We start from the raw sequence: 14,352 nt of genomic DNA, 5'->3' as shown, positions 1-14,352 counted from the left end.
TAGAGGGCCATGTGATGATAGCTAATAACGGGAGGGCAAGGGAGTTAGAGTCTCATGCTAATATTCGTAAGCCTTTGCCAAATATATTTCTTGTCAACTTTAACCCTTAATTCTTTCACATTCAGATTAAATCTGTGCTCGTCTCATCATATTTCTGTCAGTTGTGGCTTTGCAAACATACCTTCTGATACACAAACTTGACGGTAAGTATGCCCTGTATCCATCAGTGATGTAAGGATTGCCCTTTAAAAAGGTCGGGATTTCTTCATAGCTGTAAAGACGAATTCCAATTTGCGAAAAGAGCGGCCAGTAGTTGTATCCACCAAGTTCAACTCGATGTAAACTCTTTAGTATATTGTGAGTCATCTTGTTTTGACAACCTAAATCTAAGGAGGCAAAACCAGGTTACTTTTATCATAAAGAACAAAACATAAAATCAACCCATTATTATGTTTAAAACTAAGACTAATCTCCGAGATCATAACTGGAATATGACAGTGTTGTCATCAGGCTCCTTTAGCATATTATGAAGAAAACATCTATGTTAAGCTTCAATACTCTTTAATAGGATTCTTCTGTTACATTGTTTATTTAAACACTTCAAATTGCCTCCACCACTAGCACGAGTGCAGGACCTGTAACCAATAATACTTCCATCTTAGCATTAATATATAATTCATTATGCTCTCACCAGACACAACCCAACTTTGGAAGGACAAAATACACAAGGTGTATTTCACTTCATTAGAATTCCAATGACGTTGGTGTCAAGTCCAAAGGTGTTGGAACATATTCACAAGCTATGGCATGTGCACTGCACTATCCCATAATGCACAAAACATTGTTCCTAATGTTTCGTGAAACACCAGTGTAACGGTGCAGGATGCATATTTTTGAATTTCCATTGGCAAGCCAAGGACTTTTGCCATTTACTTATTCTACAGCCTTGATTTCAAGCCCTATATTGTCTTGTAAGGCTATCCAAATCCTAAATTTATCTGATCAAAATACATAGTGGAAATTTTCACATTATGATGAGCTACTTGTGAACCTTAGTGTGGTGAGGACTAAAGGATTTTACACGACTGTACAGTGAAACAAGGCTCACTATTCTGGAAAAAAACATGGGACTGATCAGAATTATTTTAAAGATAATATTATTGTGGATACATAATTGGACTATTTCCAGCAGCTGCTGTCTATCCCCAAGCTATCACTCCACAGAGGAGGCGTAACATTTAACAAAACTGTTATTTTTATTTTAAAGAATGCTCCATAGTAAAGAGAAAATATATATGTTATGGTGCAATTCTAGTGTTACTGAAAAGTGGTTTCTACTTAACAGCAGTATGGATTCACAAACCTGATTCCAGAGAGAAGAAGGGTGCGATTCCCTAGAGCAGGTAGCTTCACACTGCCTAAGGTTGACGCTGCAGGGACTGTAATCTTAGTGGGGTATCAAACCGGGTTTAAAAAGTATAGAGGGGTCTATTAGACTCTTCTTAAACCTACCTAGAGTTAATCTCAATGCTTAGACAGTGCTGAGGTTCCCGCCTTTACCCTCTCACCATTAAATATTAATTGTAGAAGGGGAACTCTATGAGTGCAACCATGCAAGTACAGAATCCTCCCCTCAGCAGGAGAACTGCTGTTTTGTTTTATTCGTTCATGGGATGTGGACGTCGCTGGCGAGGCCAGCATTTATTGCCCATCCCTAATTGCCCTTGAGAAAACAGCTAGGCAGTGTGAAAGGGTTACTGCCTGGATGGAGCGGATATGGCAGCTACTGTTCTCGGGCTGATAGCTGTAATACAAATGTAACTTTGACTCTGTCGAATATCCATTCTTCATTTTATTGCCTCCTGTCTGATTATAGAGAAGCCCCACCCCCCCCTCCCTCCCATATGGAGGTTAGTTGCCACATTATCATCTAATGCCCTTCCTGTACAACGTATCCAAACGTCACAGAAAGTTGCTTCTGTGCTTTCATGGAGTGCCCAAGGAGAAAAAAATTATATATATAATAGCTCAGAAATGAAATAGTTTTGCAATATATTTTCATCTCACTGTTCTTTAAACAGTGTATTCATGAAGATCACTCACAAGTTTTGAGGTCTTGCTCACTGTTGGAATAACAATACTCCATTGTTCAATCTTTGCTTCAAGCACAGAAGTATGAAGTGGCGATTTTTGTCTGATTACGCTTCAGTGAAGCGCCTTGAACGGTTTTCTATGCTAAAAGCATTATATAAATGCTCGCTGTTGTTGTTAATGAGGTAGTCTGGGAGTTTTAAGTTCATCTCTCGTCTGACTCACAATCCTTGCAAACTGCAGTCTCTATGGTACAGTGTGTTATCAACTCCGCGCAAGTACAGAATGGCTGGCACCATTACCCAGTCGATTCTGAAATTTTTTATTGGATTATGGTTGTGTCACAAGATGAGGATTAGCACAAATCAGACAACAGTAACCTCTATCAGAAATTTAAGTGCTGATTAGCAACAGTGGCACTGGGAAAACTGAAAACGAATCTGGATTAACCCACATTTAAAGTGCTCTTCGACACCTAGAATTGAATACAATTTGTAAAATGAGACCAGCCGCAATCCATCAGTTAAGGCAGTGATGTCCATTCCTGTACCCTCAAGTTTTGTAAAGATTGGATTTGCTAGTTTATTTTAATCTATGTGAGATTTAAATTGATACTACGTTCTGAGCACTCACTATTCCAGCCTTGGTTTTAAATTGCTGCATTTAATCACAGTATCATCTTGATTATCCAGCAATCCCATTACCTGTGCAACATTTTTTTACAGCAGTTGCTCAGGATTAGTATTATATTTTCTGTTAGCTTTTGCATCTAGTTTTTCTTTAGCATCCATATATAATATGGCAGCATTCTCCCTGGTCCCAGTTCCAGTATATGGGATTGAGTAGGACTCTATCTATATACATTTATTAATATTTTTTATAGCCAGGACTACCTGCCCCTCTCCTTGCTAGTGCTACTGAACTTCATTTTAAAGCCATGGTGGTTCTGTAATGAGTGGACTAGACAGACTAGATGCAGGGAGGATGTTTCCGATGGATGGGGAATCCATAACCGGGGTCACAGTCTCAGGATACGGGGTATGCCATTTAGAACCGAGGTGAGGAGAAAATTCTTCACTCAGAGGGTGGAGAACCTGTGGAATTCTCTACCACAGAAGGCAGTAGAGGCCAAATCATTAAATATATTCAAGAAGGAGATAGATATATTTCTTAATGCTAAAGGGATCAAGGGATATGGGGAAAAAGCGGGAACAGGGTACTGAGTTAGACGATCAGCCATGATCATTTTGAATGGCGGAACAGGCCTGAAGGGCCGAATGGCCTACTCTTGCTCCTATTTTCTGTGATTCTATGTTTACTACTAAGGGTACAGCAATTGATTTTCAAAATGGATGTTCAGGGCATGAGGTTGGGAAGCCACAGAGAGTCTTGCCCAGATGCGAGACAGCAGGGGTCAAGGTTTGGTGGAGGGAAAATAAAAGCGAAAAAAACTTTTAAGTAGAAATGCAGCTCTGAACAAAAGTTACTCTTTGCAATAAAAGGAAAAGCAAAAGGTGCAAGCAAATTAATAACTTTAGAGAATCTAAGCATTGTACAATGGAACTTTGATTATCTGCCAATTTTCATGATCCACCAGGGATACCACGGTGGATAATCAAGGTTTCAATGTAAACTTTTCTTGAAGTAAACTATACCCTTTTTTCTTAAACACTTGTCACAAATTATATAAACTGCAGGAACAATAACTTCACAAACCATTAGGTCTGAGTAATTCAAATACATGTCCATTAATATGTGCCCAAAGTCTTGTGCCTAGCATGTGCCCATCACATTTTAGATAAACCATATTGACAGATCACAACTGAATATATTTTAAAAATAATCAAGTGAAAGAAATCCAGTTATTTCCTGCCATTTTTTTGACCTTGAGATAACCTGACCAAATTGTTGAGATAAAGAGAGGTGTCAAGTAGCTGCCAGTATAAATAAATTTCCAATGATTAACCATAGAACCTATTTTGGTACTTCCCCGCAGGTACTACCTAAGCAGTTGACTTCAAGATAGAGTCCAGATTAGCAGTTAAATATTGCAACAGTGATTGAGACCCAAAACTAGCAGTGAGCAAAACCCACAGTGTGTTAATTACAGCACCATATAAAAGGCCTACTCTCCTTCTGCATGTAGGCACAAAAAAGCCAATAGTACTAGTTGTATATTGGTTCTTAAACTGCTTTTGTAAAACAACCAGACATTTCTTACAGGGTCTTCCTGGCTGCCAGTGTTAGCAATCCTCGTAGTTTTACCTTTGAGTTGCAGCTGGCTGCATGAGATTTGTGCATCTGGGCCTCAAATAGTATTGAAGCAGCTAGAGATCTTGTATAACTTAATGTTTGAGCTCATGGAAATCAAGTGTCTATCCACATATGCATAAGTAAATCAGACCCAATCTGTACACTGTATTCATTCATAAATGCTAATCATAATTAGAATCATTGATGTTTGAAATGTAATAGAAAGGCTGTTCATATGTACATTAAGTTTCACTACATAAGTTGCAAATTACCTTTTACATCCTAATAACTGTACTCAAGTTTTGTAAAGACAGGATTTATTGTCTATGAAGCAGCATTTTGAAAATTTGTAATTACCAAATCACTTTTTTCACCTGCTGCACAAAACCTGTTACTGTACACTGACCAGGCTAAAAATACAATATACTGAATTTTGAACAAAAATACTGAAAGGAGACAATAGATCTCTTCAAAACAGTGCGTTTTGAGAAAGTTTGTATTTTATGCAGCGTGAAAAATAAACACACAGAGCTCTAAAGATCTGTCATATTCACCACTTACTGAAATGAAGCCCTGACTTTAAATTTGAAAGGGTAAAAAAAAAACATGAATTCCATTTTAAGATTAGTCTCCAGTTCACTCACACACACAAAAAAAAAACAAAACCCTGCAAAAAAAATAAATAAATAAAGCTACAGTATCCCCGCTTCCCAGTGACATATCTCGAGGAGTTACTTTGTGAACAAATATGTAGCAAATCTTTTCTCACCGTCCAGGAATAATGAATGAATGGATGGATGGATGGATGGCTGGAGGAGGAAGCCTGGTGGTGCTGTGTGCGCGCGCTCGCGCTCGCTCGCTCGCTCCGCGCGGGCTGGCTGGCGGGCTGGCTGGCGGGCGGGCGGCGCGGGCGCGGGCGCGCGCCTGCACTGAAGTGCCCGCGCGGAGCCGCACATCCAACATCTCCACCAAGCAACAAAAACACCGTGCAATCACATTGCAATCCCGCCGGCGGCCTTTTTTTTTACACCGATTAAAAAAATCTTTCCAACAGCAGTAACTCACACATATAAAAATAATCAAAATTTACCAAAGGCATTTTGCATTTTTTTTTGTTTTTGTTTTTTGTTACCGTGCTGTTTGCAAACCCGCTCTCATACTGCCTTGCAAAAGGGAGGAAGAAATCAGTCAGAAACCATCGGGGCCTTACAACCTTTCGAGTCGTCTCTAATGTGCCTGATTTTTGTATATTCATTTATGAAACTATAGATTGTTAAATTATGGAATTAGGTGAATTAGTACGTCGCAGTTTGTGTTATTTGATGGTGAGTCTTTACAGGACGAAAAGAGAAAGGCGTCGGTTAAGCGGCAGTGGCGGGGTCCTTCTCCCACACCGAGCGATGGCGGCGCTGGGCAGGAGGAGGTTGGAGTTGCTGCTATGGCGATGGCGGCCTGTGAGCGGGTGCGTGACCGGCCCTGGGCTCTCCCAGGGACATATTAAGTGTGACTTTTAATATTCCAGTCGGGATCGAGGTTGTTGGTGGGGGCTGTCAGCATCAGGAAAGTGAGGCCGGTCTTACACCCGCCCAAACATTGGGAAGCTCTGTTTATGTTTTGAAATGTTCTCCTGTCCCAGATGCTATATATTCTCAGCAATTTCTGTTTTTATTTTATATTAAAACCAATATAATCTTGGGTTTACACATAGCTATTGGGTTTCTAATAAGTTAGTATTGGGGCAGTTCCTGTATAGCTTCCTGTGGTTAATTAACTTTCTTAATTGATTTATTTATTTTTGTGGAGTTTCAAACTTTAAAAAAAAAACCATTCCTCCCGTTGTCCACCTGGCCTGATAGCTGCTGCTGAAGGTGTGTGGACATCCTGTCCAGACCGCCGCCTCTAGCTTGTCAGGCAGGGATTGCTCAAACGTGTCTGCCCTCTTCAATTTATTTCTCTTCCTTCCTGGGAGTTTCCTTATACCAACTGCACATTCTTCCTAAATGATTGTTCAGTTCTGTTTTTTTTTTTAACATTTTATTAATTGTTCACATTTTGGGGAATGTAGCAGATGTGCCAGAGCTGTCAACTGATGTTTATTTAAAGGGTGCATCTGATGACCACAGTGTTATCAATGGCAGTTTCTAACCCTAGCCCCTCTAATCACTAAACCTGTAACCAATAACTCTTATCCCATCCACTGACCCCTAATAACCCCAACCCTAACTCTAACCACTAATTCTAAATCGTGTGGTGCCAATAGCATGATGCAGGTTGGCCATGCTGTCAACAGTTGCTCTGTTATTTTAAATCATAAAACTCATTGATTTAGCTGCTTTCTTTGGTTGCTTATTCTGGCTGAAATTCTGGCTAATTATGTACATGTGACTGACACAGATATGAGAGAAATAATATGTCAGGGAAAATTGGAAACAGTGTTTAAGCTGACTTGTCAAGTGTCCCTCATTTTGATTTAAAGATGTAACCTTTGTATCAGTGGTATCCATAATGTGGCGCAGAAGACATTTGAGTTCCAACTCCTCGCATTTGGCAATCAATAAACCTGTTCCCGATGTATCTCTGGATCTTGGTTCGCCAGTGTGATTTGGGGTGTGAGAGGCTGCTGCTTGATGGCCTTTACTTTTTCTTCTGTTATGTCTGTACTGAAGATTGTGGCCCTTTAATCTCAGTCTGGGAGAAAAAAAAGTAGTGGGGGGGAAGAGGAAGTTTTCTTTTGCTGAATACCTTAAACATCTCCAAATCATGAGGCAGAACTAAGTGAAAAATATTTTTCATTTTAAAAGCAGAGGATATATCTTGCTGTGTGTGTAAATTATTTTATTAAACTGTAATAACAGTTTAGTGAATGAATTTTATAATTTACACACAGATTGAAATATATCACATGTTTTTGATGTCTGATTTATTAGAAATTTCTGGACAGTTCAGTCAAAAATGAGACTGGTTATAATTGTCAATTTTGTAAGTTCAACATGGGTATTATTGAGGGAAATCTTGCTTTTTTTCAACCTAATTTCATGGGTAAGAAAAACGCAGTATTGTCACTTGGCTTATTTAGCATAAAAATACATTTTTAAATAGAATGTGTGATCACAATTTCTAAAAGGTGACTTGATCATTCTGAGGTTGTTATCTTTCTGCATTGATGGAATCTTCTTTTCTGTAGAGGCTGTTTTGCAGATCTTCAATTGGAAGCACTTTTGTTAAAAGGTCTTTTTTGCAATGATGTAATGATTTTCAATTGTTTGAGGCCACTTATCCATGGTCTTCCCGTCCTCCCAAATGCACACACATCTGGCACTGAGTAATTAGATTATAGAATCCCCAATGACTATAACCTTTCTATTCTGATCCTCCCCCTCCAGACCGCCTCATGCTCCACAGTGTCATGATCTGCATTCTGGGCATCCTCTCTGCAGCCAGCAAGTACCTTGTACCTGTTGGATAGAACCATTGTTTGCTGGACCTCCTTCTTTGCCTCCCCATTTCTTATTTGTTGGAGTGTCTCTAACTTGCACTCCAACTCAAAGACTCTGAGCCGGAGTGTCTCAAGCCAGAGACGTTTACTGTAGATGTGGCAATCCAGGACAGTCTCACTGTCCACAGACTGTCATATGTTACAGTCCCGACACACAGCCTGTACTGCCATTTCTAGTTTTTATTTATTTATTTATTATCAGTAATTTATTTCTAGGACTAATAGAATCACTTGAGATCTAAATTATATTTAGTAAATGGATTTAGCTTGATTTCAAAATAATTAGTAATTATTTAGTCTTTTTATTTTATGTATTTTTATTTACATTTTAAAAGTTGGTAGATTAGTTTATAGTCCCTTGGTTTAAAGCACTTAGCTTCACCTTCGCCCTCTGCACTTAATTGCCACACTCACCAAATTCCCAGTTGAAAGTCCTCACTCTGAGCAATTCACTGCATAGCCGCTCACTCTCTGCCCTTACCTGTGCTCAAGCTCTGTGCTTTTGCAAAGAGCCTTATAATATATACCTTTCTGACACATCCTAGTTACAACTAGTTAGTCAACTTCCAGCCATAATAATTAACACCTAGTCAGGGACCTACCTGTGACTGTTAACCGTTTCTCTTTTAAGTCCTCAGTGTTAGCAATTCACTCCGTTAGAAGTTGAATCTCTGTCCTTATCTATCTGTGCTCAAGCTCAGATATAGAAGATGTGAAAATGGGAAGATGCAGCATAGAAGATTTGATAGTCACAAGTTGAACTATTTTGCAACATCCTCTTCTAAGTCTAGTTTTTACAGAAGTTGACACCATTGCTGCTATGACTAACAGAAACTGCAGTTTAAAGTTTGTATCTGCAGAAAGCAAGCATTGCTTATGGCGGAGCGAACGCCACGTTTGATGTGCAAATTTTATCTTTGTTTTAACGGCATTTGTTGATTAGTTAAAAGTTAATAGAGCTTTTGACATCCTAATTTTCCTAGCTTAAAAAAAATCATGCAATGAACATTTACTTTTAATCTGACTCTCAGATTCCTGTTCTCTTCCTTAACCTTAGAACAAATCATGCTGGTTCTTGACCTGTCATGGCCGCTACTTGAGCTTTATAGAGGGGACCTAAAATAAATGATGAAGACAACTTTAAAATATACCAGCTTTTGATGTGATGCTACTATGTAGAAAGTTACGCATAAAAAAAATGTTTCTGATGACCTGAAGCCACATAGCATCAGCATAGCATCCAAGTCAGAAACCAGTATGGACAGTACATGTTGATAATGGGACTCTTTTTAAGACATTATGGTGAAATCTTTCTACAGCATACTCTGGGTAATATCATTGGAAATCCAGAATCCTGTATCCGCTGATATCAGTTTACAGTGACAAACTGGCCTCACGCAAGTTCCTTTGGGCTGTGTTACAATATAATAGTACGTTTATTAAAATATCAATACCGAGCAATTGAAAACATGCAAGAGCTTCAAATAGAACCCAGTACAACAAGCAGCGAGATAATAAGTTCGTCACCTGGGAGTACAACAAGCAGCGAGATAATAAGTTCGTCACCTGGGAGTACGGCACTATGTATCATGCTATGTAGTTTGCAAAAAGGAGTTGTCTTCGTTGGAGATCGTGCCCTCAAGATTTCCGTGTATGCTTAGAGAACTGTCCCCTCAACAGTGAGAGACTGCCCTCCAGTCTATATTATCAACGTTTAGTAAATTAATTTAGTTTGACCGGTTGCTCTTCACAACGCCTAAGTTCTCTTGTGAAAGGGAAAGTAAGATTCGGTGGGGATGGAAGTGGGGGAGGGGGCGTTGCTGTCTCCTCAGCAGAATTTGAAAACTGAGTGTGCAGCTCTAGACATGAGTCTGTGTAATTTTGTTGAGGGAATGTACAGTTAATATTATGTAGAATTGGAATTTTCAGCTTTGTGTGTGTTTCTGTTTGGTCCTTATTTCTAGTTAACTAACTATGTGCAGTATTGATTGTTTTATTTCCTGGCCATTAGATGTGGCTAGTAAATTAAATTAGATCTAGTTCCAGTAAAGACAGTGCAAAAAGGATACTGTGTGAACTTCAACTTTTGGTCATAGGATATTGTCTTGGTATTGTGACTAGGATTTCGGTAAAGGTGGGTGTGTGAATTTTTTGTACTATGCCCATTTGAACTGTGGGAAAATACCCAGTAGTGCAAATCATAGATTTTGTCCTTCCAAAGATTGTATATTTTAGTCTGGAGAGCATTTTGAGCTATAAAATGATAGGATGAGGCATTAATTTTTTTTAAGAGATTCTCCACTAGTGACAGCAGCAATTTGATTTAAGATATCAAAGAAGAAATACACTGGCACAACATTGAATTAGATGGCATAAGTGTGACTTTTTTTCAAAGGCATATTGATACTGAGACGCTATGTAAGTTGAGTGACAATATTTTGTTTTTCTGAACTACTCTTATTTTCATTTGTCATAGGGATGTGAGGGAAGTGTTGATGTACAGTTTATGCAAACAGGGTTTAGTGCTTCTTTTGCACAGACTCACTATAGATGTTTTAATTATAACCCTTTATGAGGCCAAAAATATATATCTCTATAATTGCTTCTATTTCTAGCCTTTCCAGCAAGATAAAAGTGCTAGGAAATAGTAGCCTGATAAATAATATTCAAGTGTGTGTGTGATTCTTTAAAATAAAACTAATTAAAAAGTGATGGTGCAAACACATCACTCTCCACAGTTCCTACCTCTTCCCCCATTCCTCGTTTCCCCCACCTATCCCCTACACCAGCCAGTATTTTTTAAGCCCGAACTCTTAATACAATAGTCTACTAAACAGCTCGGAAAGCATAGCCTAGTGTTTTGATTCTAATGCGAAAGTGTGGTTCACAAACTATTGCAGTCGGATTTGCTAGGATTGTGCAATTTCATTTTGTTTATTTTAAATTTTAGACCATTCTCCACAACCAGCCTGAGACATGTTCACTCTGCCATGAGTTCAACTTCGAGATGCATAGAGAAAACAAAGTTTGTGATTCCATCTGGAGCACAGTTTGCCTCTGGTATGTTTATTGCGCACTATGTTGCTGTACCATCTTTGATTTTATGCCATACGTGAGGAGAGCAGTGATGGTTTGTTCGTGACAGTGCAGGTGTGCCACAAACTGTTGGCTGAGCTCTGTCTGAACTTTTGTGCAGAGGTATGTTGAAAGGCATTAGCGAGCGACTCTATTGCCAATGTGAATCTGTGGATGGACAAACGAGATACAGAAATGGTCTTAACTTATTTCAGGTGAAATATTGTGAAAATTTTAGATCTTCACTATCTATACTTCAATTTTAACTTCAGGAAGATTCCTCTGTTTGCTATTTTGTTAAAATCCTAAACTTGTTCCTTTTTTTGCTTTTATAATCTTGCTGCAAATGGAAAGAAGAAATCGTGCCCCTAGTTTAACACAGATTGGTTAAAATACAATGCAGAGCCTTATTAAACAATCTGCAAAAGTGGGAGAAGTAGTAAAAGTTCAGGGCAATAGTATTATTTGGTGTATAAGTCGATCTGTATTATATACCTTAAAAATATGATCTTAATGGGAGCAAGAAAATCTGGATATGCTGTGGGTTTGGGAACTTTCTTGTTTCCTCTGAAGGAAGTTGGCTGGTGGAAGTAGTTTTCTACGTGTTTAAAGGCAATGGGTGACCAAAATAGTTCTGGACAGTCAGCAGTAATGTGCAGAAAATCTGTAGAAATATATATCGGGGGAATTTTAAAGTACACGTAAGGTGCAAGTAAAGTATCTCCTGTGCATGCAAGTCATGGGTGATTGATGTATGTGCTGTATTTGTTCCTTGTTTTAAAAATGCAGCCTATTGTAGACTTATGAAATATGAATGGTTGTAAAACAACCTAAATGTACAACATACACAGGAGTACTTTTTTTTCTGTGCAAATATCGTGCGCAACAAAAAAACGGATGTTAGTCTGGGGAATCAGAACATTTTTCACTTCAAGCATTTGCAAGTCAAATATAATCAATACTGCCTTAACCGCCTCCACTGCATTTGATTTGCCATGCTGCTTGTCTGACATCCAGTATTGAATGAGCAGAAACTCCCTCTAATTAAATATTGGGAAGACCAAAGTCATTGTCTTCGGTGCCCGCCACAAACCCTGTTCCCTCGCCACCGACTCCATCCCTCTCCTTGGCCACTGTCTGATGCTGAACCACACTGTTCAAACTTCGGCGTCCTATTTGACCCAGAGCTGAGCGTCCAACCCCATTTCCTCTCCATCACCAAGACCACCTACTTCCATCTCCGTAACATCTCTGCCTTAGCCCATCTGCTGCGGGAGCCCTCATCCGTGCTTTTGTTACCTCCAGACTCGACTGTTCCAATGCTCTTCTGGCCGGCTTCCCATCTCCCATCCTCCGTAAACTTGACCTTATCCGAAACTCTGCTGCCTGTATATTAACTCGCACCAAGTCCTGTTCACCCCATCACCCCTGTGCTCGCTGACCTACATTGGCTCCCGGTCCAGCAGCACCTTCATTTTAAATTTCTCATCCTTGTGCTCAAATCCCTTTGTGGCCTTGCCCATCCCTTTCTCTGTAACCTCCCCCAGCCTTACAACCCTCCAGAGAACTCTGAGTTCCCCTAATTCTAGCCTCTTGTGCATCCCTGATTTCCTTTGCCCCTCTATTGGTGACTGTGTATTCAGTTGTCTAGACCCTAAGCTCTGTAATTCCCTCCCTAAATCTCTCTACACCTCTCTCCTTTAAGACGCTCCTTAAAACCTACCTCTGACCAAGCTTTTAGTCGCCTCTCCTAATATCTCATGTGGCTTGGTGTCAAATTTTATCTGATTACGCTGCTGTGAAGCACCTTGGGATGTTTTACTACATTAAAGGTGCTAAAATAAATGCAGTTTGATGATGTTGTCAACCTTGGCTCAGTGTTGACGCTCTCGCCTCTGAGTCAGAAGGTCATAGCGTCAAGGCCCACTCCAGGAACTTGAGCACATAATCTAGGCTGACACTTCAATGCAGTACTGAGGGAGTGCTGCACTGTCAGAGCTGCCATCTTTCAGATGAGACATTAAACTGAAGCTCCGTCTTAGGTGGATGTAAGAGATCTCAAGACAGCATTGGAGAAAGAGCAGGGGAGTTCTCTTGGTGTCATGGCCAACATTTCAATCAACACCATTAAAACGGATTATCTGGTCATTTATTTCATTGCTGTTTACTGAGCGCAAATTGGCTGCATCAACTCCTTACATTACCAACAATGTCTGCATTTTAGAAATATTTTGATGGCTGTGAAGCGCTTTGAGATGTCCTGAGGACGTGAAAGGCGCTATATAAATGCAAATCCTTTCTTTTTTCCCCTTTCCTTTACCTATGCTGCAGCCCCAAGGTAAAAAGAGGACAGCCCCTGCTTGCGATGGTGAGATATTTTTCCATTTCCCATACTAAACATCCTTTGGCCTTTTTTTAATGCCAAATAAGTGGCAGTTTTGTGCTGTGCCATTAGGAACTGTATTGACACTACCCAAACTCCTTAGGATCTTTGTAGGGAAGGGAGATGTTCATCCCATCAATTTGGGATGGATCTGAACCTAGGTCCCAGAGGTTTCGGGCTACTATCTAATCTACTGCACTATCCAGTCCTCTGTTGATGTGCTTTTTAACAATGTTCTGGAATTATTTACATGTAGGTGGTGAAATCACGAGAGAAAATCCATTGTGCATTCAGGATTATATGTGTTTGAATCTGCACATGTAGTTCTAGACTTCCTTGAAGATTCCAGCAAGTGACTGCTCTTGTTCTTGTGAAGACAATATGACCAAGACCAATTGTGTTTTTATAAAATTACACTTACAATAATTTTGAAATTGTGATACCTAAATATTGTGTGATCCACCATTAAATCTGCAGAACATTTAAGTACACACCTGTAATGTATATATGTGAATGTGAATGTATAAAACCTTTATGTCCATCTACGATTTTACCATTATTTGCAATTTTTTTTGGTGTGAACTTTTGCACTTTTCAGGTTGGTGCTGGGAAAGTAAGTATTTTTTTCACTTTCAAACACGCTCATGACTGCTTTAACACATCCCACATTCCCTCCATTCTGGCCCAGCAACATGACTTAACCCCAATATCCGAACAGCAGACCCTACTCTGCCAGTTTGATATTTCTGTTTCTCACATCAGGCATCTTTCCGGCCTCATTGAATGTTGGTGCCAAATTATAGATATTTTCTGCTCACTATTGGAATGAGATTGCCCAGACTCATTTCAACAGTGTGTTATTGTCAGCAAAGAAAGGAGATTTTCATCCCATCTAGTGGGCTGGATTATACCACCAGGAAAAAGCAGTGTTCTAACTCACCATTACCCGTGTTCTAGTTTTGTGGCTAAAATAATGCTACTCAATCTAGACCAATAATGTACGATAATAATTCAAACATAGAATAACAAGGGAAAAAATGCAGTTTCCTTCGAG

At 39.5% G+C, this 14,352-nt stretch overlaps 2 protein-coding genes across 5 annotated transcripts in view; one reads left to right on the top strand and one right to left on the bottom strand.

Annotated features, from left to right (window-relative positions):
• Nucleotides 1-5,546, bottom strand: part of LOC137304145 (progestin and adipoQ receptor family member 3-like) — a 30,683-nt gene extending 25,137 nt beyond the window's left edge. For 2 of the 3 annotated variants that reach the window (XM_067972642.1, XM_067972643.1), the window contains exons 1-2: nucleotides 5,435-5,546; nucleotides 182-386 (exon numbers count right to left, since the gene is read on the bottom strand). In XM_067972642.1, the coding sequence (XP_067828743.1) occupies nucleotides 182-386; nucleotides 5,435-5,450 (221 nt within the window). In that variant the 5' untranslated portion in view covers nucleotides 5,451-5,546. Of the gene's footprint in view, nucleotides 1-181; nucleotides 387-5,113; nucleotides 5,164-5,434 lie in introns of those variants that run through there. The other variant, XM_067972644.1, reaches the window with a different exon arrangement.
• A 159-nt stretch (nucleotides 5,547-5,705) lies between these two features.
• Nucleotides 5,706-14,352, top strand: part of LOC137304146 (NFU1 iron-sulfur cluster scaffold homolog, mitochondrial-like) — a 36,535-nt gene continuing 27,888 nt past the window's right edge. For both annotated transcript variants that reach the window (XM_067972646.1, XM_067972645.1), the window contains exons 1-2: nucleotides 5,706-5,806; nucleotides 10,791-10,900. In XM_067972646.1, coding sequence (XP_067828747.1) covers nucleotides 5,745-5,806; nucleotides 10,791-10,900 — 172 coding nt within the window. In that variant the 5' untranslated portion in view covers nucleotides 5,706-5,744. The remainder of the gene's footprint in view (nucleotides 5,807-10,790; nucleotides 10,901-14,352) is intronic.

This window comes from Heptranchias perlo, chromosome 36 (genome assembly GCF_035084215.1).
Source record: "Heptranchias perlo isolate sHepPer1 chromosome 36, sHepPer1.hap1, whole genome shotgun sequence".
Classification (NCBI taxonomy): Eukaryota; Metazoa; Chordata; class Chondrichthyes; order Hexanchiformes; family Hexanchidae; genus Heptranchias; species Heptranchias perlo.
The sequence above is the reverse complement of the archived record's forward strand: the minus strand, read 5'-3'. Positions and strand labels throughout refer to the sequence as shown.